The 23,646-nt window shown below is 43.5% G+C and overlaps 1 protein-coding gene across 2 annotated transcripts in view; it reads left to right on the top strand.

The window, feature by feature from the left end:
* Positions 1-23,646, top strand: part of EPSTI1 (epithelial stromal interaction 1) — a 209,413-nt gene that overhangs the window by 74,623 nt on the left and 111,144 nt on the right. For both annotated transcript variants that reach the window (XM_075334383.1, XM_075334382.1), the window contains exon 7: positions 13,712-13,787. In XM_075334383.1, the coding sequence (XP_075190498.1) occupies positions 13,712-13,787 (76 nt within the window). The remainder of the gene's footprint in view (positions 1-13,711; positions 13,788-23,646) is intronic.

The raw sequence follows: 23,646 nt of genomic DNA, 5'->3' as shown, positions 1-23,646 counted from the left end.
GCCAAATATATCACATGTGTCGTTGAGTAGTTAATGAAGTTTTTAATATAATACTTTTTTCCTGTATTGTCAAAAAAATCCGTGCTTTTCTTCATATACTTACATAAGCTACATGTGCTTACCCCACATTTGTATGATCCTGTTAAATGGAGCCATGTATGAGTTCTTTACTTGAAAAAAGACTGAGTGAAATCATATTGGAGATACTAGTCCCCTTTCTTGCCACAAAATTAATACCTTTTTTTTAACAAGTCCGATACAATAGAATCTTGATGTAACATCGTTGTGTATTTTTTCATATCTACAGCTATGTGGTTGCCCGATGGGCTCATGTTTCTCACCTTCTTTGGCCAATTTATATATGGCCTAGTGGGAACACTTGCGGTAAATATTATGTTGGATGCACAATTAGAACTTTGAAACGGAAAATTGGAGAACATATATCTGGAGCTACATCGCATCTAAAACTAAATCACTGTCTATGTTATCGAAACATTTTAAAGATATTCACGAGGAAAATACAGATACAGGTTATAGGAATTGAATATGTGAATAAACAGACCAGGGGTGGCAACTGGCTGAAAACAGTGAGATCTAGAGAAGCATATTGGATATTTCAACTCCAAGCCAAAGCCCCACGTGGTCTAAATGCTCATAGTGATTTAAATTATCTGTTTTGAATTGAGACTAAGATGGAATGTGCACGGGGGATACATAAGTGGATCTTCAGATTTATTACTATATTTTTTTAAAATATAGGTATATGTAACAGATAATATCTGAATTATGATCACGCTATGTGTCTTTGTAATATATTAATCAGAGTCTATATTAGAACAATTTATTATGGGTGAGCTTGAGAACTAATGTGAATCAAACACGATCCCTCCCTGATTATTCTGATTTGATTGATTGGTTTTCGATGGTTCTAGTTGTGGAGTTTTCCTTCCTCTAAATGAAAGTTATATTATGTCTCTCACACTAGTCCAGGTTACCTATGAGTAAGGATCAAATTTGTTAGATCAGAAACATGTCAGGTTTCCTAGAATTTTAATATATCTGTCTATGGATTTTAATATGGGATTCAATAAAAGTTAAATTTTATTTTATGATGAAGCCTTTTTTCCCTGGTGCTGGATTATTGTCTTATGGTGTCTCAAGCTACTTACCTCCAAGAGTCCAAGCCCGGGTTGTTTCCATGCATCAGGAACTTAGTAGTACTATGGATATGACGGTATCCTGAAACTTAAAATTCTTTTTTGTTTATAATTTCTCAGTATTACTTTACTACTACTGTTGTATGCTATTTATCCATTGTATCCCAAACATGTGCAGACTCAAAACACTGTTATAATAAAATATATCAAGTTTATTTGCTAACAAGACTACGCTTAATACTCAATATAATACTAGCACATGTAACCAATATGAAAAGCATACACTAAATTATACACACATACAATACAGGAAACGCCAGTAAATATCCTCACAAATACAATATCAAACCCACAATTACATACCACCGACTTTGGCTAGAAACACTCGCAACATTACAGCCCACCTAATCACTGATGCTATCCCTTATACTCAGCCATGTTGATCACACATCATGTTACTTCTTGGGAGAGACGAGAGAAGAGAGAAGGAAGGGTCAGGTTATATAGGGGCCTGGGACCAAGCTTCACTTCCCCTATCATTGGCTGTAATCTGTGATGTCATGGGGGCATGTGTATTGCCAGGTGTTGAAGCCTCCTCCCAATCTGGCTGAGGGTTCAAACACATGGTTCTCCTTTGTCTTCCGAACCCCTCCCCTCCCAGCACAAGAGAGCCCTTCTACTACACTGCATGCGTTTTTTGGTGCTTTTTTCTTCCACAAGGTGCATTTTTTTGGTGTAGAAAATTTCTGCACCTAATCTGCAGCATGAGCACATACCCTAAGGATATGTTCGCACGGTGTGTTATTTATGCAGGTTTGGTGCAGTTTATCGTGCATATTGTTGCACAAATCTACATGTCTATCCTTATGGGACCCTATATAACAAGAAAAAACAGCATAAAAACAACCTCCACTCAAAAATATTATGTATTGCAAAGTGTGCACAGTACCAACATTCCAAGCTGTACTATTGAAAAAATGAGATTTTTGGCAAAAAAATTGCAATTTTTCGAGCCACCCCGCCAACGTCACGGCAAATCTCCTGGGGCAGTCCTAACACTAAAATATTTTTATTTAAAGTGTGCCATGTGGCCTCACATATGCAAAATTAGGACTGCACAGCACGTACCTTGTGCTTTTCAGTCACCGTCTCCATGACTGATTCATGGTTGTGGGCGGGACAGGCCCGAGCACATGCTGCTTAGAATAAATAGCCAGTGGACGGGGTTGGATGGCCAGTGTGAACAGCCACCAACCGCCAAAAATCAGGACAGATGGAAAAATAAACATGAGGTGCACTGCAAGATGAGAACCAACTGGGACCCTATATAACAAGAAAAAACAGCATAAAAACAACCTCCACTCAAAAATATTATGTATTGCAAAGTGTGCACAGTACCAACATTCCAAGCTGTACTATTGAAAAAATGAGATTTTTGGCAAAAAATTGCAATTTTTCGAGCCACCCCGCCAACGTCACGGCAAATCTCCTGGGGCAGTCCTAACACTAAAATATTTTTATTTAAAGTGTGCCATGTGGCCTCACATATGCAAAATTAGGACTGCACAGCACGTACCTTGTGCTTTTCAGTCACCGTCTCCATGACTGATTCATGGTTGTGGGCGGGACAGGCCCGAGCACATGCTGCTTAGAATAAATAGCCAGTGGACGGGGTTGGATGGCCAGTGTGAACAGCCACCAACCGCCAAAAATCAGGACAGATGGAAAAATAAACATGAGGTGCACTGCAAGATGAGAATCAACTGGGACCCTATATAACAAGAAAAAACAGCATAAAAACAACCTCCACTCAAAAATATTATGTATTGCAAAGTGTGCACAGTACCAACATTCCAAGCTGTACTATTGAAAAAATGAGATTTTTGGCAAAAAATTGCAATTTTTCGAGCCACCCCGCCAACGTCACGGCAAATCTCCTGGGGCAGTCCTAACACTAAAATATTTTTATTTAAAGTGTGCCATGTGGCCTCACATATGCAAAATTAGGACTGCACAGCACGTACCTTGTGCTTTTCAGTCACCGTCTCCATGACTGATTCATGGTTGTGGGCGGGACAGGCCCGAGCACATGCTGCTTAGAATAAATAGCCAGTGGACGGGGTTGGATGGCCAGTGTGAACAGCCACCAACCGCCAAAAATCAGGACAGATGGAAAAATAAACATGAGGTGCACTGCAAGATGAGAACCAACTGGGACCCTATATAACAAGAAAAAACAGCATAAAAACAACCTCCACTCAAAAATATTATGTATTGCAAAGTGTGCACAGTACCAACATTCCAAGCTGTACTATTGAAAAAATGAGATTTTTGGCAAAAAATTGCAATTTTTCGAGCCACCCCGCCAACGTCACGGCAAATCTCCTGGGGCAGTCCTAACACTAAAATATTTTTATTTAAAGTGTGCCATGTGGCCTCACATATGCAAAATTAGGACTGCACAGCACGTACCTTGTGCTTTGGAATGTTGGTACTGTGCACACTTTGCAATACATAATATTTTTGAGTGGAGGTTGTTTTTATGTCTATCCTTATGCCTGGAAAGTCAATGAGAATTCTGAAGTGTTGTGCATACTTTGCTTCCTTGCCGTTTTGGGTGCAGAAAAAAGGAAGTATGTCAATTGTTGGTGCGGTTTCTGAACTTATTGAGTCTATTTCCCGGTCGCTCATTCTACTTCCGGGGCCATACATTATCGCTCATGCTTATGCACTGCTTTCTCTGCCCCGCATCTGTGATTGGTTACAATCAGACAGAGCCCCCAGCCTGTGTGACAGTGTGTCTGACTGCAACAAATCACAGACCCTGTCTGCAGGTCACTGTAAATTGGAGTAAAAATAAATAAATAAATTGGTATAGTGTCCCCCATATTATGATACTCAGAACAGATAAAGCCTATGGCTACAGGCTGCAGCCCTCAGCTCTGTGCTTATCTTGACTGTGTATCAAAATGAGAGAAACCGCTGCATGCGACTTTTTTATTATTTAAAAATTTGGAGACTTTCAGTGAGACTCCCTTCATTTTGTAGACAGTCATCGTGGCTATCTCATACATAGATTTGACTTACTTTTATTTAGCATATGATTAGTTATGCAGATTTTCTTCAGTGTAGTTGAAAATTGACCTTCCAGCTGTTTCATTAGTACCAATTACTTTTCAAGCATTTTGTTAACCCTGTCACATCCTTTTTGAAATGTGTTGCTGCCATCAATTTCTAAATGAGACTTTTTTTCTAATGCAATGGAAAACTGTCTAACTTTCAATTTTCTATGTTCTGTTGTGAAAAAAATATTGGCTGTAGCAGATTTCCAAATCACTGCATTCCTTTTTTTTACACTTTATACAACATCCCAACTTTTTGAGAATTTGGGTTCTAAATTTAAAATAGTCATGATCATTCTTACTCACTGACTAAAGTTATTATTCCATTTTTATTATTGAATGATGCAATAAAAAATGAAATCCAATCAAGAATGGCAAAATTGATGATTTTTTCCCAAAACACTATTTTTTCTTGAACTTTATTACATTATATAGTAAAGGGTGCTTTACACGAGATGATCTATCGTGTGATAGATCGTCGGGGTCACGGTTTTTGTGACGCACATCCGGCATCTCTTGCGGCGTCGGGCTGTGTGACACCTCCGAGCGACACAGTATCGCTCACAAATCGTGAATCGTGTACTCGTCGCTCGGTTTCATAATCTCGTTTAATTAAAATGGCGCCAGTTGCTCATCGTTCCTGGGGTAGCACACGCCACTCCGTGTGACACCCCGAGAACAATGAACAGCAGCTTACCTCCGTCCCACGGCACCCGCCGGCTATGCGGAAAGGGGGTGGGTGGGATGTTTACGTCCCGCTCATCTCCGCCCCTCCGCTTCTATTGGCCGGCCGCTGTGTGACGTCGCTGTGACGCCGAATGTCCCTCCCCCTTCAGGAAGAGGATGTTCGCCGCCCACAGCGACGTCGCACAGCAGGTAAGTGCGTGTGACGGGGGATAACGACTTTGTGCGCCACGGGCAACTAATTGCCCGTGACGCACAAACGACGGGGGCGGGTACGATCGATCGTGAAATTGCACGATAGATCGTACCGTGTAAAACAGGCTTTACAGTGCCTTGCGAAAGTATTCGGCCACTTTGAATTTTTCAACCTTTTCCCACATTTCAGGCTTCAAACATAAAGATAAAAATTTAAAATTTTATAGTGAAGAATCAACAACAAGTGGGACACAATTTTGCAGTTGAACGATATTTATTGCTTATTTTAAATTTTTGTAAAAAATAAATAACGGAAAATTGTGGTGTGCAATATTATTCGTCCCCTTTAAGTTAATACTTTGTAGCGCTACCTTTTGCTGCGATTACAGCTGCAAGTCGCTTGGGGTATGTGTCTCTCAGTTTTGCACATCGAGAGGCTGAAATTCTTGCCCATTCTTCCTTTGCAAACAGCTGGAGCTGAGTGAGGTTGGATGGAGAGAGTTTGTGAACAGCAGTTTTCAGCTCTTTCCACAGATTCTTGATTGGATTCAGGTCTGGACTTTGACTTGGCCATTCTAACACCTGGATACATTTATTTGTGAACCATCCCATTGTAGATTTTGGTTTATGTTTGTGATCATTGTCTTGTTGGAAGGCAAATCTCCGTCCCAGTCTCAGGTCTTTTGCAGACTCCAAAAGGATTTCTTCAAGAATGGTCCTGTATTTGGCTCCATCTATCTTCCCATCAATTTTAACCATCTTCCCTATCCCTGCTGAAGCAAAGCAGGCCCAAACCATGATGCTGCCACCACCATATTTGACAGTGGGCATGGTGTGTTCAGGGTGATGAGCTGTGTTGCTTTTACCCCAAACATATCGTTTGCCATTGTGCCCAGAAAGTTCAATTTTGGTTTCATCTGACCAGAGCACCTTTTTCAACATGTTTGGTGTGTCTCCCAGGTGGCTTGTGGCAAACTTTAAACAACACTTTTTATAGCTATCTTTGAGAAATGGCTTTCTCCTTGCCACTCTTCCATAAAGGCCAGATTTGTGCAGTGTACGACTGATTGTTGTCCTATGGACAGACTCTCCCACCTCAGCTGTAGGTCTCTGCAGTTCATCCAGAGTGCTCCTGGGCCTCTTGGCTGCATCTCTGATCAGTCTTCTCCTTGTTTGAGATGAAAGTTTGGATGGACGGCCAGGTCTTGGTAGATTTGCAGTGGTATGATACTCCTTCCATGTCAATATGATCTCTTGCACAGTGCTCCTTGGGATGCTTAAAGTTTTGGAAATTTTTTTGCAATCAAATCCGGCTTTAAACTTCTTCACAACAGTATCACGGACCTGCCTGTTGGGTTCCTTGGTCTTCATGATGCTCTCTCCGCTTTTAAACAGAACACTGAGACTATCACAGAACAAGTGCATTTATACGGAGACTTGATTACACACAGGTGGCTTATATTTATCATCATCAGTCATTTAGGACAACATTGGGTCATTCAGAGATCCTCAATGAACTTCTGGAGTGCGTTTGTTGCACTGAAAGTAAAGGGGACGAATAATATTGCATGCCCCAAGTTCCAGTTTTTTATTTTTTACAAAAATTTAAAATAATAAATTATGTTCAACTTCACAATTGTGTCTCACTTGTTGTTGATTCTTCACCATAACATTAAAATTTTTATCTTTATGTTTGGAGCCTGAAATGTGGGAAGAGGTTGAAAAATTCAAGGGGGCCGAATACTTTCGCAAGGCACTGTATTTAAATGGTGGCAATAAAAACAACTTGTTGCCCAAACCACAAGCTCTTACTTGCCTATGCTTATGGAAAAAAAAGAAATAAATAATGGGTCTTAGCTCTTACGTTCCTAAGCTGGTGGAAAAAAATAGAAAATAATATGTCTTGTAAGGTGGAAACAATGAAATTATTCTGAAAAAAAATGACTGCAGTGGAAAGGGTTTAAGAAAATGTATATTGGAAGCTTTTTAAATACACACTCAAAACTCTATGAAATGGATCAGATCTGTATTACACATTACTCATTGGTGACATTGTACTCTCAGGGGGCTATTATTGAGCCGATCCTCACTTGCTTTCTCTGCAGAGGTGTCTCATTGCAGACTAGGCAAGTTTCTTATATAATGATACAGTATATTCATTATGAATGACCAGTCAATGGATGAGTGCTCTTCTAGGAATGCTACTATCACCCTATAGTAAAGTCAAAATGCAATTATATATGAGATATAGCATAATATTATATGGATATAAAACACACTTGGACTCCTCATGGGTCCATTTTCTCTTACATCTTTTTAGATCAAAGAGGATCACATTGTATGTGAAGAAATTCTGATTATTTGTCATTGCCATCCAACTGTTCGTCAACTGACTTCGAAAATGGACCCCTTCCAATTGTCTGGAAGCTGGGTGAATGACTGTCACAACAGACTATACAGGGACTGGAGTAATAAAAATTAATATGAAGCTTAACTCTATCATTTCTTATTTATGGCTTTTATAGTTGTGATACTTAATTGCTGTCTAGGAAAAAAAAAGCGTACAACATAATAGAATTTTGAACCTACAGTAGCTCTCTCTGTTGCCCGCGCTGAGTTTCAGGATAACCAGTACTGATTGTATTTGATTCAATGGAATCTTAACTTTTAAATATTTTTTTTCCCTGAATAGTTTATTATGTCTTTAGTTTTAGGCAAATTATCCCCTCCTGGTGATTTAAAGGCAGGTCAATTATTTAGCTAACAGGCAGAAAACTAGGCTTTTATAGGCTTTTGAAGAGGCTCTCCAGAGTATAATAATGAAAGCAATTTATTGAATGCCTATGAGCTTGCTTTCCAAGCTGTGCACATTAATCTAACCGTGCTTGCTAGTGTAAAGTGTGCAAACAGATTGCACCAGTTAATTGGCATCACACCATGCGTTATGCATGCAAACATAATATCAACTGATGTATGCCAAAGTAAGATTAGAGAAACAATTCAAATAGATTTTATTGTTATATTCTCTATTTGTATGGCTCATTTATTTGAATAAGTGCTAGTGTTTTCTACATGTTTCTTCATTTATTACGTAAATGTACTCATTCAATACAATAATATGCCCATTTCAGTTTTACAAAGTCTACACCTCAGTACATAATAGCTGTTTATTAAATAATTTAGTTTTTAGGGGAATCTTTCTTTGAACATAATATAAAAAACTTTTTGGTATAACCTAGGGAAACGTGAGCAGTCAGAGGCTTAAGCCTGCTTTACACGTTGCAATTTCGCATACGATTTCGTATGCGATTTGCAACGCCCCCATCGCATGTGTGGCACGTTCAATTTGTTGAACATGTCGCACAAACGATTAACCCCCGTCACACATACTTACCTTCCATACGATCTCGATGTGGGCGGCAAACGTCCACTTCCTGGAGTGGGAGGGACGTTCGGCGTCACAGCGACGTCACGCGGCAGCCGGCCAATAGAAGCGGAGGGGCGGAGCTGAGCGGGACGTAAACATCCCGCCCACCTCTTTCCTTCCGCATTGTGGGCCAGGAGCCGCAGGACACAGGTAAGATCTGTTCATCGTTCCCGGGGTGTCACACACTGCAATGTGTGCTACCCCGGGTACGATTAACAATCTGACATGCAATTCTAGAGACAGGTACGATGTATATGCAATGAACGTTTTAACGTTCAATCGCACATACCTGTCACACACTGCAATGTACCTTACAATGCCGGATGTGCGTCACTTACGACGTGACCCCGCCGACACATTGTAAGATACATTGCAGCTTGTAAAGCTGCCTTTAGTTTCATACATTAGCATCATTATGTATAAGAGATCTATTTTAATGTATCCAGTTTATACTGTAAAAAAAACAACAAAAAACTGCATCTCCAAATATATCAAGAGTGAACAGGTGCTAGCTGCTAAAACTACACAAAACACAAACAAGGATATAGCAGCACTCTGTAAGCATCAAGACATATGCAATTAACCTCAACCCCTATTAAAAATATATACGTTTTATTAATAATTGGTTAAAATTCCAAGGACACACAAACACAAAAATACCAGAAGCAGGTAACCCCTATATGGGAGTCGGTAAAGTATATATATATATATATATATATATATATATATATCTCGTGGAAGGAGGGGGGGGGAAACCCTAGTAACCCTCAGGGGACTAGATGTCCCTACCTGTCAATGGAGGGTATGACGCCTTAAGTTTCCGGGCGCCCCCGTTCCACGACGGCTTTCCCTCTTTCTCCTTACCCTAAAACCAGGGACAGTGCTCAAATGAAGGTAAATAGGGGGAAGTAAGATTGCCGCTCCCAAAATTTAAGTGGGGTTTGGTACACCAATATGTATTCAAGGCCTGATTACTGGCAATATGATATACAACCATAGGAGGTGATATTTAAGAAAACAAAAAACCTGCAAACATTAGCCCATGTAATAATCCCTTATACCAAAAACATTCCAAAAGGGAGCTATCATGGTCCCTCCACAATCAGACCAAGACCATATGTTTTGCAGAGTTTACAGTACCACACATGAATGGTGCCTTACTGGGATACAATCAGTCCCAAGTAAATATAAAAAAGACACTAAAGGGAATATAAGGATAGTTTTACTTCCCTGAAAAAGTAGGTCCTCATCCCTGCCTTGCCTCTACGCGTTTCTCCTTTCCCATTAAAGGTTCCTCAGGAGGCTTGGGGAGACAGCAGCAGATCCTGTATGGTGGTAGTCCATGGCTATAGGCCTATAGCCATGGACTACCACCATACAGGATCTGCTGCTGTCTCCCCAAGCCTCCTGAGGAACTCCCTCATGTCTGTTACACCTGTCAGCATGGAAAAATAAAGCTGTCTGAAGCTACCTGCAGAGTGCTGCCCACTCCTTTATTTTCTATGAATTGATGGCTTCGTCTGGGCAATAGCACCACGGTTGAGACAGCAGCTTCCATCATACCAGGAATTTTTTCAGGATTGTGCCTGATGTCACAAAGCAACAACCACACTGCTTAGTGGTGAAACGAGATCATCTCACTACCTCTTGAAAGGGTAAGCAGTGCTGTGCACTTTTCCTTCTATGTTATTTCAAAGTCATTTTTGTTTGTGTTTCATTTCGTTTATATTGTGAAATCTGGTGACAGGTCCACTTTAAATACTAATAGATAGAGATGCAGTAATTGATTTGGTATGATTTGGTATGAATTTTTATTGGCTGAATATGAAAAATTTGAAAAATATGCAACTGCTCTGTGTAGATCACCAAAATTGCCATCATCATTTGAAACATTGATGCTGAGGTGTTTAACACAGTCCTAGGAAACTTCAGAGTGTCACAATTGGAGTACTTGTAATTCACAGCAAATCGATTCTGGACAACTTTGCCAAAGCTTTCTAATTCGACTTTCAAAAGGTTCATTTATCTTTACTAAAATAACAATGAAAATGTTTGTATCTTCCTAGAAATAGTAATTTACATGAACTTACATAATGTATGTTTTGCTAATGACATTTAAAGGGAGCCTGTCAGCAGAAATTTCGCAATAAACCTAAAAGATTCCCCTTCTGCAGCTCCTGGGCTGCATTGTAGAAAGGTTCCTGTTGCTAGTGTGCCCCCTTTGAGACCTAAATAAATATAAAGTCTTACCTTTTTGTATGCAAATTTTTTTTATGGTCTCTTGCGTCCGTTATTTGCCTCCTGCCGCTTTACGCCATCCCCCATTGCTCATTTCCATACATGAGGTCGCCGCCCAGTGCTCCCGAGGTCTCGCGCATGCCCAGTGGCACTATCGCGGAACAGCACTGTGTAAAGCGTGACCGATGGTGAGGTGATTGCGCAGGCGCGAGATTATGGGTGGCGCTGTGATTGTCATCAGCAGCGTCATCCAAGTACCCGCCCATAATCTCGTGCCCGCGCTTTTCCCTCTGCCTCCACTGTTATGCGCAAGCACTGGCCATATGAACCCACGTCACCTATTACCGCAGGCGCGAGATTATGGGCGGCGCTGTGATTGTCATCAGCAGCGTCATCCAAGTACCAGCCCATAATCTCGCGCCTGCGGTAATAGGTGACGTGGGTTCATATGGCCAGCGCTTGCGCATAACGGTGGAGGCAGAGGGCAAAGCGCGGGCACGAGATTATGGGTGGGTACTTGGATGACGCTGCTGATGACAATCACAGCGCCGCCCATAATCTTGCGCCTGCGCAATCACCTCACCAGCGGTCACTCTTTACACAGTGCTGTCCCGCTATAGTGCCACTGGGCATGCGCGAGACCTCGGGAGCACTGGGCGGCGTCCTCATGTATGGAAATGAGCAATGGGGGACGCCGTACAGCGGCAGGAGGCGAATAACAGACGCAAGACAGCTCGATCCCCGTGACCATAAAAAAAGTTTGCATACAAAAAGGTAAGACTTTATAAAGTATTTATTTAGGTCTCAAAGGGGGCACAATAGCAACAGGAACCTTTCTACAATGCAGCCCAGGAGCTGCAGAAGGGGAATCTTTTAGGTTTATTGCGAAATTTCTGTTGACAGGTTCCCTTTAATTCATTCAAATACATAGTAGTAAACATCATCCAGAAAATCTTTCATCCTAATTCATGACATATAGGGATGATCCTCCCATTCATGATACTATGACATTAGTCTACAACAGTTTGTCAGCTTGTGCTAACTGATATGGTACTTTACATATGATGGTAAAAGAAGTAGGGATCATGGGTGATTCATCTGCAACTAGTCCATCTCAAAGTCAGCAAGAGATATTTAGGCACCTAAAACTCTTATATTTTGCATTTTATATAGGGCAAAGCTGAATAAAATATTAGTTATTTCATTTTCTCAATAGCTACAGCTGAATTAAACCAAGAAAATTAAACAGAATTAGTCTCATGTATTAAACTTCTCAAAAAAGGAAAGTGATCATATAATGTACTGGTTGATCTAGAATGGACACAATTAGGAAAGGTGCAAAATATCTCAGGAGGATGTAATTCAGTATCTAGTTTATAGTGTAAACAAAGAGCACGGTCAGTGCATATTGTAAAAGGGAGAATGTGGTGAGCAGGAAGAACAGAGACCAGTATGCCCATTTAGGTTTCATGCTCTGCCGACAGCAGGCCAGAGCAAAGTGCGCCTCCACAAACTGCGATGCCTCTGCAAAGGCGCGAGATTTAGTTCGGCTATGTGGATGACACAGGATGCATCATCCACATCAGTCACATCGGAAAGATGGCAGTTCACAGTGGAAAGAATGGACAGGAGTCGCTGTAATGTTGCCATCAGAGCTGACTGTTCGGATTTGCATACAGCGTGGGAGCTATTCAAAAGTTTTTGGGGGGGGATATTCAGGGGGGTCAGGACATATTATACAACATTTTAGAATGCAGCACAGAGGCTGAGTAAGGTGGTGGTATTAGCTCATACTTGAAAAAAAACTGGTGACAGGTTCCCTTTAAGGGAAAAAGAAATCCAGACCTACAGGTTTGGGTTTAGTTAGATAGGGCAGAGTCACACTGACGTATGACTCGCATGAGTGCAATGCTAGAAAATATCACATTGCACTCGGCCCCATTCAAGACAATGCTGCAGCTCAGAGCTGCATCTCAGCATGCTACGATTTTCTGCGAGTACACTCGCACCCATACAAATCTATGGGTGCGAAGGAAATATTGGACTGCACTCAAATGACATCCAAGTGCAGTGTGATATACGCACAGGCTGACAATGGAGGAGATTGGGAGGTTAATCCCTCTCTCTCATCCGCAGCTGTGATCTGATCGCAGTATCAGAATATAGTATAATGACACTTGGCTCACACTCGCAGCAGAGCAGGAACCGGAGGTAATTAGCATATCACATCCGATGCTCTCGAATCGGATGCCATACTCTAATTTAACTCCAGCCTTAGACATATTTGCTGAGCCGACTCCTTCACTGCCATCATCTGTACTTCAATTGAGTACATTCTGAGATCCAAGCAAATAAACTGGGAAAAGTAGGAATTTGGTAACCACTTACATGCAATTTTTTAACAGGTTTGAAGAGAAATCCCCTAATAAAGTGATTTGCAAAATTTCATAACTCTCCAATCAGGACAAAATTATGGAAAAAAAAAAAAGTTTAATCTGTTCCTAAATGCTATTAACTTTAGCAGATATAGGATTTATTCTGCATGTTAATAGCAATACAATGCTGTCTGCCCAGTTTAGTGAAAGTGTGGCCACTGGGAGAAAACTGAGATGCGCTTGAGTGTCTACAATCACGATACACACTATTGTAGCGATTGGCAGCACACCATAGCACTTTGATTGATAGTTCGCTCTGCACAAGTTCATTTATCCCTAGGAGCTGCACTTTCAGTAAATTGGCCAAATTTTGCATTGTAATGCTATTAATCTGCAGATTTACACCATATGTGCAGGTTAATAGGGTTTGAGGACATGACCGGTTCCCTTTAAGTTGCTAATGTAATATTTTACCAAAATAACATACTCTGATTTTATTTCTTTTTACCCTAGACGAAACAAAGCATTTTTGGATCAATTGCAGCCTAAAAACCCAGATGACAGACACTTTGGCTATTCAAGTGAATGGGTAAGATTCATAACCAGTTATTTTGTTGTAAATCATTTTGGGGACGTTAAGGCCTTGTTCCCACATGCAAAAACCTTGCTCTTTTTCTGCTGTTTTCTGGCATGTTTCTACACCAAAATAGTAGTCTGCTCTTAAGGCTACTTTACATACTGCGATATCGGTCACGATATCGCTAGTGTGGGTACCCGCCCCCATCTGTTGCGCGACACAGGCAAATCGCTGCCCGTGCCGCACAACATCGCCCAGAGCCGTCACACATACTTACCTGTCCGGCGACGTCGCTGTGACCGGCGAACCGCCTCCTTTCTAAGGGGGCGGTCCGTGCGGCGTCACAGCGACGTCACTGAAGCGTCACTGAACCGCCGCCCAATAGCAGCGGAGGGGCGGAGATGAGCGGGACGTAACATCCCGCCCACCTCCTTCCTTCTGCATAGCAGCCGGGAGGCAGGTAAGGGGAGCACACATCGCTGCATGTGACACCGCAGGAACGAGGAACAACTTCTTTACTGCTGCAGTAACGATTTTTAAGAATGGACCCCCATGTCGCCGATTAGCGATTTTGCACGTTTTTGCAACGATGCGAAATCGCTTATCGGTGTCACACGCAACGGCATCGCTAATGCGGCCGGATGTGCGTCACGAATTCCGTGACCCCAACGACTCCGCATTAGCGATGTCGCAGCGTGTAAAGCCCCCTTTTCTATTGCATTTTTGTCACTTTGTTTAAAGTTTTACGTGAAGATTTGAAAATGCATTTTTTTTGCCTTTCCAGTGAGAAACACTTAAAAATGCAATTGTGTTTCTTACAGGATTTTTGTAAGCTTCCCCATAGAAGCCTTTTGGGTAAAAAAGGACATAGAAAAAAAAACAAACTTCACTGCAGCTTTAAACACACAATGGACATGAGTTTTCAAGAAATCACAGACACATTGTTTGAGCTGTTGATGTTGAATTGAGCAAATTTGCGGCACAAACAATGCTGAGAGCATCGCCAAAAAGAGCTTTCTGACCACTGTCAGCCTAATGAAGATTAGATGAGTTGTGTCTGACAGCTTGGACTTCACCAATCCTGAGAAAGAAATTATTCTATTCACCATTTTTAAAATTTTGACATTTTTTATCAGCATCAATGAGCACCTGCAATGACATACTCTATTAACATTAGATCATTTTTCATTGGAGGGGGTATACTTTTTCCCTCTGTATGACAATGACAAATCATAACTAAGCAGCAACACTTAGGAGAAAGAACAACACAACCCCAACATCGCTTACATTTTTCTCACTGTGAAGCATATAATGACAGCTCTGATCTCACTGTACGGCCATTACAAGTTGCTGACCTTAGTGTTATAACTGACACCATTGAGCTTTTATTTCCTGCCAGTCCATGTTTTGGAAGGGGCAATAAAGTTATCAGCACCATAAGAGGAGAGTTGATAGCAGGGTTTGTAATGTGACACAGCTAAACTCAACTCTACTTACCCCCCCCCCCCCCCCCAAACACAGACTACCATGAGATGAAAGCTCAAAGGTGTCAGTAATGGCACTAAATGCTCACAGCAACTAAAAATGGCTTTGCAGTGAGATCAGGGCTCTGTCATTATATGCCTCACAGTGGAGAAATCTGCTCTAAGCTATGGTTGAGGATGTGTTCTTCTCTCTCCTATGTGTTGCTGCCTGCTTATGATTGGGCAGTGTCATGCAGAGGAAGAAGTACACTCCTCAATGAAAACTCTCAGGCCCCTTTACATAGGCTGATCCATACCATTAAACAACATCAATAGGCTAACTGCAATTGGATTAATGGCCATTTTCAGGACTGTTTAGATTCTAAAGGCCCAGTCACACACAATGACTTACCAGCTATCCCGACAACGGTACGTCCTGATTAGGATCGCTGGTAAGTCGCTGGGAAGTCGCTGGTGAGATGTCACACAGTCAAGCCTTACCAACGACACAGTAACGATGCAGGTCGCAGTAGCGACCTGTATAACGATCTCGGCGGTCATTGGGACCCTGTCACACAGTGTCAAACATAGTGATGCGTCCTGCCCAGCAGGATATTGCCTTTGAAGAAAATGGTCCGGACCCTTCTGCAACGACTAGTGATCTAACAGCAGGGGCCTGATCGCTGGTAGATGTCACACATAACGAGATCGCTGGTGAGATCGTTGCTGCGTCACAGAAACTGTGACTCAGCAACGATCTCGTTAGTGATCTCGTTGTGTGTGACGGGGCCTTAAGTGCACAGAATGAGTTATTGGCTGCAAATCACCTATTTACGCAGCGGGCTTAAAAATTATCCCACCTAACAAACAGTTTTTTTTCCATCAGGTTATTACTAGAGATGAGCGAACCGGTCCCGGTTCGGCTCGAGGCGGTTCGCCGAACGGGGGGTCTGGCTCGAGTTCGGCTCGTCGAACGTTCGACGAACCGAACTCGAGCCCATAGGAAACAATGGCAGGCAATCACAAACACAGTAAAACACCTAGAAAACACCCTCAAAGGTGTCCAAAAGGTGACAAACAACTCACAACACAACACAAACACATGGGAAAGTGACAAGGACATGTACTCATGCGAAAACAAAACAGCTGGACAAGGAAAAAGAGGAGGACACACAGATATAGGCATGGCACGCCCTTCTAAAGTCATGTAAAACACCGCAAGGTGACTCCAAGCGGAGTCTCCCTTTTTTCCAAAAATTGGGCCCCACACACCCACCCCTTCAGTGGCAGCAGTTGTGCCCCAGTTGTACACTTCACAGCTAGATTTGCATCAAGCACATTCAAAAATACGCCATTCTTATCCGTCCCCAGGATGACACCGGGGTAGGTAGCAAAGTCTTTCCTGATCCCAGCTCTGTTCATCTTGGCTTCTTTTAAAAACACAGCAAGCAAGGGTTACTCCAAGCGGAGTCTCCCTTTTTTCCAAAAATTGGGCCACACAGACACCCACCCCATCAGTGGCAGCACTTCGGCCCTAGTTGCAAACAGGATGTTTTGATTTGCATCAAGCACATTCAAAAATACGCTATTCTTAGCCGTCCCCAGGATGACACTGGGGTAGGTAGCAAAGTCTTTGCTGACCCATGACTTGTTCATCTTGGCTTCTTTTAAAAACAATGTAAGCAAGGGTTACTCCAAGCGGAGTCTCCCCTTTTTTCCAAAAATTGGGCCCCACACACACCCACCCATTCAGTGGCAGCAGTTGTGCCCCAGTTGTACACTTCACAGCTAGATTTGCATCAAGCACATTCAAAAATACGCCATTCTTATCCGTCCCCAGGATGACACCGGGGTAGGTAGCAAAGTCTTTCCTGATCCCAGCTCTGTTCATCTTGGCTTCTTTTAAAAACACAGCAAGCAAGGGTTACTCCAAGCGGAGTCTCCCTTTTTTCCAAAAATTGGGCCACACAGACACCCACCCCATCAGTGGCAGCACTTCGGCCCTAGTTGCAAACAGGATGTTTTGATTTGCATCAAGCACATTCAAAAATACGCTATTCTTAGCCGTCCCCAGGATGACACCGGGGTAGGTAGCAAAGTCTTTCCTGATCCCAGCTCTGTTCATCTTGGCTTCTTTTAAAAACACAGCAAGCAAGGGTTACTCCAAGCGGAGTCTCCCTTTTTTCCAAAAATTGGGCCACACAGACACCCACCCCATCAGTGGCAGCACTTGGGCCCTAGTTGCAAACAGGATGTTTTGATTTGCATCAAGCACATTCAAAAATACGCTATTCTTAGCCGTCCCCAGGATGACACTGGGGTAGGTAGCAAAGTCTTTGCTGACCCATGACTTGTTCATCTTGGCTTCTTTTAAAAACAATGTAAGCAAGGGTTACTCCAAGCGGAGTCTCCCCTTTTTTCCAAAAATTGGGCCCCACACACACCCACCCATTCAGTGGCAGCACTTGGGCCCTAGTTGCAAACAGGATGTTTTGATTTGCATCAAGCACATTCAAAAATACGCTATTCTTATCCGTCCCCAGGATGACACCGGGGTAGGTAGCAAAGTCTTTCCTGATCCCAGCTCTGTTCATCTTGGCTTCTTTTAAAAACACAGCAAGCAAGGGTTACTCCAAGCGGAGTCTCCCTTTTTTCCAAAAATTGGGCCACACAGACACCCACCCCATCAGTGGCAGCACTTGGGCCCTAGTTGCAAACAGGATGTTTTGATTTGCATCAAGCACATTCAAAAATACGCTATTCTTAGCCGTCCCCAGGATGACACTGGGGTAGGTAGCAAAGTCTTTGCTGACCCATGACTTGTTCATCTTGGCTTCTTTTAAAAACAATGTAAGCAAGGGTTACTCCAAGCGGAGTCTCCCCTTTTTTCCAAAAATTGGGCCCCACACACACCCACCCATTCAGTGGCAGCACTTGGGCCCTAGTTGCAAACAGGATGTTTTGATTTGCATCAAGCACATTCAAAAATACGCTATTCTTAGCCGTCCCCAGGATGACACCGGGGTAGGTAGCAAAGTCTTTCCTGATCCCAGCTCTGTTCATCTTGGCTTCTTTTAAAAACACAGCAAGCAAGGGTTACTCCAAGCGGAGTCTCCCTTTTTTCCAAAAATTGGGCCACACAGACACCCACCCCATCAGTGGCAGCACTTGGGCCCTAGTTGCAAACAGGATGTTTTGATTTGCATCAAGCACATTCAAAAATACGCTATTCTTAGCCGTCCCCAGGATGACACTGGGGTAGGTAGCAAAGTCTTTGCTGACCCATGACTTGTTCATCTTGGCTTCTTTTAAAAACAATGTAAGCAAGGGTTACTCCAAGCGGAGTCTCCCCTTTTTTCCAAAAATTGGGCCCCACACACACCCACCCATTCAGTGGCAGCACTTGGGCCCTAGTTGCAAACAGGATGTTTTGATTTGCATCAAGCACATTCAAAAATACGCTATTCTTAGCCGTCCCCAGGATGACACCGGGGTAGGTAGCAAAGTCTTTCCTGATCCCAGCTCTGTTCATCTTGGCTTCTTTTAAAAACACAGCAAGCAAGGGTTACTCCAAGCGGAGTCTCCCTTTTTTCCAAAAATTGGGCCACACAGACACCCACCCCATCAGTGGCAGCACTTGGGCCCTAGTTGCAAACAGGATGTTTTGATTTGCATCAAGCACATTCAAAAATACGCTCTTCTTAGCCGTCCCCAGGATGACACCGGGGTAGGTAGCAAAGTCTTTCCTGATCCCAGCTCTGTTCATCTTGGCTTCTTTTAAAAACACAGCAAGCAAGGGTTACTCCAAGCGGAGTCTCCCTTTTTTCCAAAAATTGGGCCACACAGACACCCACCCCATCAGTGGCAGCACTTGGGCCCTAGTTGCAAACAGGATGTTTTGATTTGCATCAAGCACATTCAAAAATACGCTCTTCTTAGCCGGCCCCAGGATGACACCGGGGTAGGTAGCAAAGTCTTTCCTGATCCCAGCTCTGTTCATCTTGGCTTCTTTTAAAAACACAGCAAGCAAGGGTTACTCCAAGCGGAGTCTCCCTTTTTTCCAAAAATTGGGCCACACAGACACCCACCCATTCAGTGGCAGCAGTTGTGCCCCAGTTGTACACTTCACAGCTAGATTTGCATCAAGCACATTCAAAAATACGCCATTCTTATCCGTCCCCAGGATGACACCGGGGTAGGTAGCAAAGTCTTTCCTGATCCCAGCTCTGTTCATCTTGGCTTCTTTTAAAAACACAGCAAGCAAGGGTTACTCCAAGCGGAGTCTCCCTTTTTTCCAAAAATTGGGCCACACAGACACCCACCCCATCAGTGGCAGCACTTGGGCCCTAGTTGCAAACAGGATGTTTTGATTTGCATCAAGCACATTCAAAAATACGCTATTCTTAGCCGTCCCCAGGATGACACTGGGGTAGGTAGCAAAGTCTTTGCTGACCCATGACTTGTTCATCTTGGCTTCTTTTAAAAACAATGTAAGCAAGGGTTACTCCAAGCGGAGTCTCCCCTTTTTTCCAAAAATTGGGCCCCACACACACCCACCCATTCAGTGGCAGCACTTGGGCCCTAGTTGCAAACAGGATGTTTTGATTTGCATCAAGCACATTCAAAAATACGCTATTCTTAGCCGTCCCCAGGATGACACCGGGGTAGGTAGCAAAGTCTTTCCTGATCCCAGCTCTGTTCATCTTGGCTTCTTTTAAAAACACAGCAAGCAAGGGTTACTCCAAGCGGAGTCTCCCTTTTTTCCAAAAATTGGGCCACACAGACACCCACCCCATCAGTGGCAGCACTTGGGCCCTAGTTGCAAACAGGATGTTTTGATTTGCATCAAGCACATTCAAAAATACGCTATTCTTAGCCGTCCCCAGGATGACACTGGGGTAGGTAGCAAAGTCTTTGCTGACCCATGACTTGTTCATCTTGGCTTCTTTTAAAAACAATGTAAGCAAGGGTTACTCCAAGCGGAGTCTCCCCTTTTTTCCAAAAATTGGGCCCCACACACACCCACCCATTCAGTGGCAGCACTTGGGCCCTAGTTGCAAACAGGATGTTTTGATTTGCATCAAGCACATTCAAAAATACGCTATTCTTAGCCGTCCCCAGGATGACACCGGGGTAGGTAGCAAAGTCTTTCCTGATCCCAGCTCTGTTCATCTTGGCTTCTTTTAAAAACACAGCAAGCAAGGGTTACTCCAAGCGGAGTCTCCCTTTTTTCCAAAAATTGGGCCACACAGACACCCACCCCATCAGTGGCAGCACTTGGGCCCTAGTTGCAAACAGGATGTTTTGATTTGCATCAAGCACATTCAAAAATACGCTCTTCTTAGCCGTCCCCAGGATGACACCGGGGTAGGTAGCAAAGTCTTTCCTGATCCCAGCTCTGTTCATCTTGGCTTCTTTTAAAAACACAGCAAGCAAGGGTTACTCCAAGCGGAGTCTCCCTTTTTTCCAAAAATTGGGCCACACAGACACCCACCCATTCAGTGGCAGCAGTTGTGCCCCAGTTGTACACTTCACAGCTAGATTTGCATCAAGCACATTCAAAAATACGCCATTCTTATCCGTCCCCAGGATGACACCGGGGTAGGTAGCAAAGTCTTTCCTGATCCCAGCTCTGTTCATCTTGGCTTCTTTTAAAAACACAGCAAGCAAGGGTTACTCCAAGCGGAGTCTCCCTTTTTTCCAAAAAATGGGCCACACAGACACCCACCCCATCAGTGGCAGCACTTCGGCCCTAGTTGCAAACAGGATGTTTTGATTTGCATCAAGCACATTCAAAAATACGCTATTCTTAGCCGTCCCCAGGATGACACCGGGGTAGGTAGCAAAGTCTTTCCTGATCCCAGCTCTGTTCATCTTGGCTTCTTTTAAAAACACAGCAAGCAAGGGTTACTCCAAGCGGAGTCTCCCTTTTTTCCAAAAATTGGGCCACACAGACACCCACCCCATCAGTGGCAGCACTTGGGCCCTAGTTGCAAACAGGATGTTTTGATTTGCATCAAGCACATTCAAAAATACGCTATTCTTAGCCGTCCCCAGGATGACACTGGGGTAGGTAGCAAAGTCTTTGCTGACCCATGACTTGTTCATCTTGGCTTCTTTTAAAAACAATGTAAGCAAGGGTTACTCCAAGCGGAGTCTCCCCTTTTTTCCAAAAATTGGGCCCCACACACACCCACCCATTCAGTGGCAGCACTTGGGCCCTAGTTGCAAACAGGATGTTTTGATTTGCATCAAGCACATTCAAAAATACGCTATTCTTAGCCGTCCCCAGGATGACACCGGGGTAGGTAGCAAAGTCTTTCCTGATCCCAGCTCTGTTCATCTTGGCTTCTTTTAAAAACACAGCAAGCAAGGGTTACTCCAAGCGGAGTCTCCCTTTTTTCCAAAAATTGGGCCACACAGACACCCACCACATCAGTGGCAGCACTTGGGCCCTAGTTGCAAACAGGATGTTTTGATTTGCATCAAGCACATTCAAAAATACGCTATTCTTAGCCGTCCCCAGGATGACACCGGGGTAGGTAGCAAAGTCTTTCCTGATCCCAGCTCTGTTCATCTTGGCTTCTTTTAAAAACACAGCAAGCAAGGGTTACTCCAAGCGGAGTCTCCCTTTTTTCCAAAAATTGGGCCACACAGACACCCACCCCATCAGTGGCAGCACTTGGGCCCTAGTTGCAAACAGGATGTTTTGATTTGCATCAAGCACATTCAAAAATACGCTATTCTTAGCCGTCCCCAGGATGACACTGGGGTAGGTAGCAAAGTCTTTGCTGACCCATGACTTGTTCATCTTGGCTTCTTTTAAAAACAATGTAAGCAAGGGTTACTCCAAGCGGAGTCTCCCCTTTTTTCCAAAAATTGGGCCCCACACACACCCACCCATTCAGTGGCAGCACTTGGGCCCTAGTTGCAAACAGGATGTTTTGATTTGCATCAAGCACATTCAAAAATACGCTATTCTTAGCCGTCCCCAGGATGACACCGGGGTAGGTAGCAAAGTCTTTCCTGATCCCAGCTCTGTTCATCTTGGCTTCTTTTAAAAACACAGCAAGCAAGGGTTACTCCAAGCGGAGTCTCCCTTTTTTCCAAAAATTGGGCCACACAGACACCCACCACATCAGTGGCAGCACTTGGGCCCTAGTTGCAAACAGGATGTTTTGATTTGCATCAAGCACATTCCAAATCCACAAGCATTTACTCTCCCCAGGATGACACAGGGGTAGTAAATTCCTTCTGGATCCATGACTTGTTCATTTTGATGAACGTCAGTCTGTCCACATTGTCACTGGACAGACGCGTGCGCTTATCTGTCAGCACACACCCAGCAGCACTGAATACACGTTCAGAGACAACGCTGGCAGCTGGACACGACAAAATCTCCAAGGCGTAACTGGAGAGCTCTGACCATTTTTCTATGTTTGAAGCCCAAAAGGAGCAAGGCTCCAGTTGCACAGTCATGGCATCGATGTTCATTTGGAGATACTCCTGTATCATCCTCTCCAGCCGTTGAGTATGTGTCAGACTTGTTGTCTCTGGTGGCCTTGCAAAAGAGGGTCTAAAAAAATTATGAAAAGATTCCATAAAATTGCTGTTACCGGCACCAGAAAAGGTCCTACTGGTACGGGTAGACTGTTGAAGATGACGAGACCGTCCCATGTTTGTCAAGTTACAACTGGGAGATTCACTCCCTGCACCTGCACGGTTGTTTGGTGGAAAAGCCGAGCTAAGATCTAGTAACAGCTTCTGCTGATATCCCTGCATACGTGCGTCCCTTTCTATGGCTGGAATTATGTCACAAAATTTGGACTTGTACCGGGGATCTAATAGTGTGGCAATCCAGTAGTCATCATCACTTCTAATTTTGACAATACGACTGTCATGTTGGAGGTAGTGCAACAAAAAGGCACTCATGTGTCTTGCGCAGCCATGCGGACCAAGTCCATGCTGTGTTTGTGGCATAGAGGTGCTACCCGTTCTTTCTTCCTCTGACATCTGACCCCAACCTCTTTCAACTGAAATTTGACCAAGGTCTCCCTCATCCGCTGAGTCTTCCATGTCCATGGACAGTTCGTCCTCCATTTCTTCATGTTCTCCTGCACCTTCCTCAACATTTCGCCTGCTACTATGCGCCCTTGTCGATCCCTGTCCCCCATGGTCCCATGCCTGCTGCGTTGGTGATGATGAACGTCTGGACCTTCGTGATGTTGTTGTCCCTTGCGCATATGAATCCTCCTGTAGTTCCTCCCCTTCATGTTGTCCCACCCCCTGACTCCGAATAGTGTTTAGCGTGTGCTCCAGCATGTAAATGACTGGAATCGTCATGCTGATAATGGCATTGTCAGAGCTAAACATATTCGTCGCCATGTCGAAACTGTGCAGAAGGGTGC

The sequence above is a fragment of the Anomaloglossus baeobatrachus genome, chromosome 2, assembly GCF_048569485.1.
Source record: "Anomaloglossus baeobatrachus isolate aAnoBae1 chromosome 2, aAnoBae1.hap1, whole genome shotgun sequence".
Lineage (NCBI taxonomy): Eukaryota > Metazoa > Chordata > Amphibia > Anura > Aromobatidae > Anomaloglossus > Anomaloglossus baeobatrachus.
The sequence above is the reverse complement of the archived record's forward strand: the minus strand, read 5'-3'. Positions and strand labels throughout refer to the sequence as shown.